Source organism: Apostichopus japonicus, chromosome 14 (genome assembly GCF_037975245.1).
Source record: "Apostichopus japonicus isolate 1M-3 chromosome 14, ASM3797524v1, whole genome shotgun sequence".
NCBI lineage: Eukaryota > Metazoa > Echinodermata > Holothuroidea > Aspidochirotida > Stichopodidae > Apostichopus > Apostichopus japonicus.
Genome location: NC_092574.1, coordinates 16,922,745 through 16,931,035, shown reverse-complemented (window position 1 = coordinate 16,931,035; position 8,291 = coordinate 16,922,745). Strand labels below are relative to the sequence as shown.

The following is an 8,291-nucleotide window of genomic DNA, read 5'->3' as shown; positions in this document are numbered from 1 at the left end:
CTTTGTTAAGGGCTTAGAAACTTTCTGTACTAGGCGCTATATAAATGTTATTTATTATTAATATTTATTATTATTATTATAATCATCATTGAAAACTGTGATATGCAATGCCAGTGATGGTATTAACGATGTGTGGTGTTAAGTCAAAGTGAGCAAGAATCCTAAATGTCGCTTCAAGTGGTGCTACGGGTAAGGTGGTCCGACCAGGGCGTCAAACCAAGATGAAATCAAACAGCTGAGAAATTCATGGCAAGTTCAGGTCCTGTCTGGTGGAACCTCGAAAACATCAGGCTTTATTTGTTGCTATTACGTAATACAGGGGTAAAGCAAACTCTAGATTCGTGAGAACGAACTATAAGAGTTTGTTCTTTCATCGAGGAACAGTCCACTTTTGAAAAACAATAAAAGATACCAAAAAAACAATCGAAAACAAATTATTTACATCTTTTTACAGCAGTACTTCGCTATTTGTCATTGTTTACTGTTCAAAAGTATTTAAGGTCTCCAATTGTAGCACAAACAATGTACAGAGTTACAAACAATCGAATAATTAATCAGGTCTTACTTCGTTAACAAGTCTCTCAAGAAATTAAACCTATGTGTCATAATCTATTTTGCCCCTGGCTGTCAAAAGGAACATTTAAGTCAGGGAAAATTTTCAAGAATGTAACTTGATGTAGAGTATACGTGCCATCATCCACGGGTAAATTGCATGAGAGGAAGTTAATAACAAAATTAATTTAAGTAGGAATAAATGAATATCTGTCACTGCTTTGTAGAGGTTGTTCACAGATTAACAGCTCTCCCAGGTGAAATATGATTATAAGAGACAGGAATTATATCTAATCATCAGCCGTTCTGTAAAAAGTCAAGTTTTGATCAGCTTTCCTTCATTCATTTGTTTATTAATTTATTGAAAAATGCAGGCACTATTGAGTACATGAATATTCAAGAAGCTAGGGAGGGCAAAGGATTGAGCAAAGATAGGGTGGGGTTAAAGTAAGAGATGAATGGTTTGGTCATGGGCAAAGCAAAACTTGTCCGAAATACTATGCAGATTCTATGAATTAGTAATTTCCAGTCACATCAGATAGAAATGAACACTATGAACAATGAACTCAAGTAGAAATGGGTATTGTTTCTGTCAAAAGGGTTACTGGGAGGGGGAGGGGGGAGGAGACTTGTAAAGGACAAGTGGATTTATAAAAGCAAAAAAGTTTTTTCAACAATTTCAAATTTGTGAAATTCAGAGGGACCATTCTACCATTATTTCACATAAATCTTGAACCTCCCTACCCCCTCCCCCTTCTCCCTTTTGCCCTTTGCAAAATGTTTTGAAAATTCTGATCAATTTTTTTTTTCATGACATCAGCAATGTATGGACACAAAGAGCTTGGTATAACCCTTGTGTGCACCGTAGGTGGCAAAGACGCTATCTAAATGGGTCCTCGACTTGATAAAGGAAAGACCAATTAAGATTGAGGAATGAACTACAGATAAGCAAACTGTGATGCTCAGCTTCCCTCATAGTAGTCCGTCCTGTCTTTCCTGAAGCGCATGTGGCTGACCTATGACCTCTTGATCTTCTGGGGCTGTGGAAAAGAGAAAAAAAATGTTGTAAGATTTCAATTGCATTAGTAGTGCATTGCCCTCAGAGCCTTACCTGAGAAATGTAGAGGAGTCTATACAACAGGGGAATAGTCTGGATCACTGCTGGAACATTTTAACCTTAGTTAACAGAGACCCAGATCACAGGCAAGGGGGGGGGGGGTGGGGGAACTGAATGATAAAAATATCATATTACTGAGCTATTGGGACAGCAAACTGTGAACAAATGAAGCCTAAGACAACAGCAGAAATACAACAGAGAAACAGGATGAACACTGAAGAAGATAAAAAATTAATATTCATTTCAAGTGATGCAGAACTGGGAAGTTTAAACCGAGAATTCTGAGCAGAATGCAATTACAAAATGTATAACCTATATATAGCCTATGTATGTTTTGTATATATAGCCTAAGTATAGCCTATATATACAAAAGATCTTTATTACAATAGAGTCATCTTTGTTGATCATTGTCAGTTAATGTGCAACAGATATTTCAGCCCAAAGGTTATACATTAATTTAGGTAGCTGTTTCCCATAAATTACTGTGCACTAGAAACTGACACACATATTTGCATTAGTGTAGTTATCTTCCGCATTTGCTTAGCAATCTACAATGTGATATAATTTAAATTATTCCCTATGGGACTAAGTTTCATACTGAGAGTTTATGAAGAAATTCTTTTTAATAAACAAAGAGCCTTAAGGGATTTATAACACAAAGCGCCTCATTACAGCACATTTGCTCTTGCGTGTCCTCATAATGTAACAGGACGAGAGTGCCAGCACAGCTCCAGGTGTGTGTCTGATCTACCCCTCAACCCCTCCCCCCTATCCTCCCCCCAACTTTTTAAGCCCACTCAAAATATTTAAGTACCTGCTAGTTAGACCTTTGCATGTAGACCAAATTAAAGACCTAATTTATGGATTAAATATGCTTTAAGATGCACCACTTCACATTTAAACATTGAATTTCATCTGCCCACCTTATAGCGGAAATACCTCCCCCTCCTCTTTAAAACCATGGATCCATCCCAGGGTGATACCACATTCCCCTACCCCACTCCTACCTCAACTTCATCCTCACCTCTGTTCATGCTTATAAGAAGAGAATGCAGTCATTTTGGTACATTCATGAAAGACTTCCTACCTAAATAAACTTAGTTTATTACTAAGTTGGTACGGTACACAGCTGTCATTAGCTACATTAAATGAGTCTAGCCCACTTCCGTTCATCTCTAACATGTTTTTCATCTCATTTTAAACGCAATGTGACATACCCTTCCATGGATGATCTTTGTCAACACCAAAAATAAATCGTCTCTTCCTATTACATTACAGAGCAGCTGGATCCAACATGACTGTTAGATCTATATTTTTTTAGTGGAATGGAGGGAGGAGGAGGATGAGGGGGGGGAGGGGTGAGGGTGAGGGAGTACAGCGGATGTTTATACAATAAGTACAGCACAAATGATAAAACCGTGTGTCTCTTTTCAACGTATTGTTATATTTTTAAGCTCGGTGGTAAAGTTCCAATAAAGTTGTGATGGTCTCTGTCTGCGTTTTCATTGTCATTTATGAAGGAATATGAATTATGGGAACACAACAAAGTTTAGAAGAGCCAACAGAATTAGAGGTTATTATTTATGATTGCTTTTCAATGTGAACATTTTTCATTATAAGGCTGAAAAGTACAGATTGGAAGGTGTTCAAACGAACACAGCATCGAGACTGGTTGACACAGGGATTAGATGAGGGAAGATCAAACATAAGAAAATAACTTAACTTTAGGAGGGATACTAACGGAATCAAAGCAAACTTTGGGGCGGTAAACTGAAAAACGACATTTTTTAAAAACCAAAATTTCTTTTTCCAAATGTTGTAAGTTGCTTGCTATCGATAGATGTGATAGGCAAACTTGGAGAGGAATGAAAATAATCAATAATAAATAAAACTTAAACAACATTGGTCTAAAACATTCTGTTTAGTGCTTTCCTAAAATGTTGGTATACAATAATGTTCATAGCAGTTAGGGAGCTGGAGGTGAGAGAACTGTGCATCAACAGGGAAACCAAAGGGGTAAGAAAGAATAACACACTTGAAATATTTGTAACCTGATTGGTGTAAATGGTGAGGCTATGTGAGGGGAAAAAAAGGGGGGGAGGGTGAGGGGAGAAAGTTTGCACCAAATTTCCACAAGGTTATACTGGCTACCAAGAACTACAACATGTACCCTTGGTATTAAAAGGACATTTTACGTCAATAAGGGAATACTTAATTGTACAACTCAACAAAACTCAACATTTATGTAGTGTGCAAAGAAATTAAAAGAAGTATGTGGTTTTCAGAGTTCATTAATGACATGACACAGCGAGCTACTTCTCGCCTGTTCACTGTGTATACAGTAAGTAGTAGTACACATTCATGTAAGAGCAGGTAGGACCTGCTCAGAGCTAAGACACAGTAAATAATCAAGAGAAAAGAGAGAAAACAGTTTCTAGAACAGTGACCCAGAAACCATAATACCTTCATGTTGTTATATTATATTTGAATATTATGACCCAGAAACCATTACCTTCATGTTGTTATAATAGATATTTGAATAATATGACCCAGAAACCATTACTTTCACGTTGTTATAGAACTATTTGAATATTATGAATATGCATAAGTTCACCCAAGTATGACTCATATTCATCCAATAATGTTTTGATCTTCTCTTTATGTTTCTTCTTTCTTTCTTTCTTTTGTTGTGTTTCTTTGTTTTGTTTTCTTCTCATTTTTTTCAGATGCTGACATTTACTTGAACCAGATGACGTCTTTACAATATAATATGCAACAGAACAAAGCTAAGAATGTAGAGGATGGTGGGGGAGGGGTCTAGGGAGAGTACATCATGTATAGAGGGGGCTAATGTAAAAGGGTATCATTCTGAGATGAGCAATACTATACGTATAAAACCTTGGAATAGTTTTGCGACATGCTCATGACTAGTTTACGCCTCAACTGTCAAACCCAGCTGTCTAGTCCGATTAGAGACGAATCCAAAGTACTTTGCAATTAATTTCACTTTAATCATAGCACTACAATTAATGAGGTCACCTTGATTTTCCTCAGGCAGAAAGGGGGGAGGAAGAGGGGGGGGGGACTTTTAAAGGATGTCAGAATTGGTCCAAAATCTTTCTCATGCTAAAATATTGCTCAAAGTGTTCAAATGTACTTTCCAAATGATTCAAACAACCTTTAGATTATTCCCAGACAGAGGACCAGTCAATTACACAATTGAATATCTCAGAGAGATAAATGCTTTGATGGAGGGCCAGTGGGTGAGTAAAAACCTGCTGGCTCAAGTCGGAGGATGAGTGACCATTATTTGACTGTCTAGCCTATTGGGTGGCAATAAATACTGGTGAATTTACAAGGATATCATTGTTCTCTGCGTCACAGAATTGACAGTAACCTCATGTGGCTTTTGTCTTATAAAAGTACTTTTATTGTCCAACAATTTTCTACTTTTGAACAATCATGGATTGTCGTATTGTTTTAGATTTTGGCCAAATAAAGAACAAAAGCAGGAAACTTAATGAAAATCAAGATCTCAATTTAACTTTTCTAATTTAAAACTTTGAAAGAGACCAGAAGAAGTGTTAAACAGGATATCTGTCCCGATCTTTTGAAATATTTGTTGGTGATTGGGATATCTTTAGCCTGGTTTAAGGATGAGCCTTTGAAAACAGCTTAATACTGTCCGGTGGACTCACTGAATGGTATATCTGAACAGAACCGGTGGGCCAGTGGTACCAAAGGCGCCATCAGATTGAGGTGCAGAAGATGCCGATATTGGCAACAAAATTGGCCAAAAAAGGGGGAAATAGTAATGTTTCATATGTTTTCAGGTCAGTTTGGCTTTGATACTCATAAGAACTGCCAAAATCAGTTATTATGATATTACTGCTTATCTATCAACCTTTTAAAATAGAAATACCAGGCACAAAGTTGTTGGAGTTAATCATCTTAGAAGTAACTCATATTTCAACTGGCTGTGATGTTTAATTGGCAAAAGATATATACAAAATATATATAAAAAATATATAAAATAAATATATAAAATATATATAAAAAATATATAAAAATATATATAACACTATATATAAAATATATATATAAATATATTTAAAAAATATATTGAAATAATTTAAAAAATATAAAACATATGGAGAGAAAGTGTTTTCAGTCTTATTTTCAATTGCTCAATTACAGTCTTATTTTGAGATTAAGTAGGTGACACTGCTGCTGAAAATAATATATAAGCAACAGGACACAGCTGTCTCAAGTATCAGTTCTCCTTGTATCCTCTGTCTGTCTGTCAGTCTGTCTGTCTGTCTGATTCCTTTTTCATTAACAGGCAGCCTGTCATCCATCTCACCTTCTCTGTATATTGTCCCCAAGCTTGTATACATGTATAATTATCCATTCATCTAAATTAATGAAGTTCGTGCTTAAAGATCAAAATGTCCGGTGAGTGCTATCGGTACCCTACAAATTTTCTTACAAATTATTTATTACGGGGTTCTTCTTTTTTTTCTTTTCCTTCAACACCCTCCTCCCTCACCACCTTTTCTTTTTGGTCTTTCTTTCCTTTCTTTCCTAATTTTAGTTTTAATCTTTTGATCATTATACCTTGTTAACTGAGCTGTAACAAAATTTGCATTTCCATAGATAATACAACACACAGTGTCTTATAAACCTGTCTTATGAGCCTCTGTCTTATAAGGCAAAGATGTTGCTTGGGTTTGTGTCCCCTTTTGAAGGAACATCCAATTCTGAAGGACAATTAGTTAAACCCGATTATTCAGTCTGGCAGAATAAATTAAGTGTAAACACAAATGAGGCTTTGTTTATTGGTTAACAAGCATCTTGAATGATCTTACTACAATTGAGAGCAAGTCGTACAAATCTATTGAGCAATCCTTGAAGGTAAAGATATTGAGATGAAATGAAAAATGATTGAAACAATGGCCAATGGAAGGTATAACTCACTGAGTATTCTACATCATCTGTGGTGGCCAATTATGAACAAACTTGCAAACTATTCTCAAATGCTCATGTAATGGAATGGCAAGAGATGTTACATTTACCAGGGAGCTGCTAGTCACTATTAACTTCCAAAATAATTATTATCAAACAAACTATCACTTTTTCATTTGTCTCGTCTTTGATAGCTTCCCCTAGAGCTTGTACGATCCAATCACAAGACACATTTTTAATAGCTAAGATTGGTTCTAATTGGGCCCGAGATTGCTTGCTGGATAACTTAAACTTGTACTTCATTTACTGTTTTACTTTTCCAATCTGCTGGACAATAGCGGCCAAATATTATTATCCTATCAGGATCTACCGTGAGATGGTTTCACACAACTGACAAATTTGACACTGAATTCTAATGGGTCACTTTAAGTTCAGTTTTGGTACAAAAATTGTAAACTTCAGATGAACGAGTCTTGCAGAAACCGAGAGACAATTTCACCAGGAAGCTTACATTAAGTTCCTCCTTTCTCGGGTCCAAAATAGATTTTTTTTTCTCGGAAAAATTACTTTTACGACCTATTTGCTGCCTATTAGCTGAAGAAGAGATTTATTTCTAATCTTTCAACGAGAAAGGGGACAACAGAGAGAGAGACAGCTCATTCTCCAGAGTATGGCTTGGTTATGGTTCCCTTTATGCATATTACTTTCATGTTAGTTGAAAGCACATTTCTAATTTCCATCATTCCCGTTGGGATTTTATTGGACTAGCTCAACAGATTATCTTTCAATTCAACTTATCTCTTTAATTTACCTCTTCTTTCCTTTAATGGCTCAGTATGGCATTACTTGATTGTGTCAAATTCAATTTCTCCCTTTCTCTCCCACATCATTCTCCCCATCTCGACCCCCACCCCACTCCATCCTACCAACCATCCTTGTCTACCACTTCACACACAAAAACTACTCACTTCATCAATCCATCAGATAATACAGATCCGATGAGATTAAGACCAGTAAATTGACTTTTAAACTTCCTATTTCTATGATGTAGAATTTTCACCCTCCCCCCTCTCTTCCCACAAAGACACTCTGCACCCACCCACCCATCTCCCACCCCCTCTTTGCTGCAACCATTATCCAATACCCACTATAAATCTCTACCACTTAAAAAGAAAGATTCATTATCTCATCTTTCCACCGAAATGAAAGGCCAACCCCTTCTGGTGAGGTCATAGGTCAAGGTTAAACTCACCTTTGTTTCCAGTAGAGATAAACCATCTTCCTTGGTATCAAAATACAGCATTTCTAATTTCATCACAAATTTTGCTTAAATTGTTGATTTTAGGTAAGTGGATAACGATTTCAAAATATTCCCAAATTACTCAATATGAAATAAATACCAATGTCTGTGCTGTCTTTACAAATCAACATCTCCCTTTCATTTGACCTTCAACCACCGCCCACACCGCAGGGAGATAATGCCACGTGAACCAACCACTCTTCGAATGCCATCACCGTACTGACTGAATTAATGACCAGCTGTGAGGTCATCATGGCTAGAGAGATGACCATTGTTACACTAACCACCTCTGATAATAACCACTGATAATAAAGTGTGTTTAAAAGGAATATACGGGAGAATGAGCCGTCCCTACCC

General features: G+C 36.5%; 1 protein-coding gene across 1 annotated transcript in view; it reads right to left on the bottom strand.

Annotated features, from left to right (window-relative positions):
* Positions 1-249: 249 nt before the first annotated feature.
* The window catches only part of LOC139980360 (proteasome maturation protein-like), a 32,634-nt gene continuing 24,592 nt past the window's right edge, over positions 250-8,291 (bottom strand). Inside the window, exon 5 of the mRNA XM_071991981.1 lies at positions 250-1,592. Within this exon, the coding sequence (XP_071848082.1) occupies positions 1,525-1,592 (68 nt within the window). The 3' untranslated portion in view covers positions 250-1,524. The remainder of the gene's footprint in view (positions 1,593-8,291) is intronic.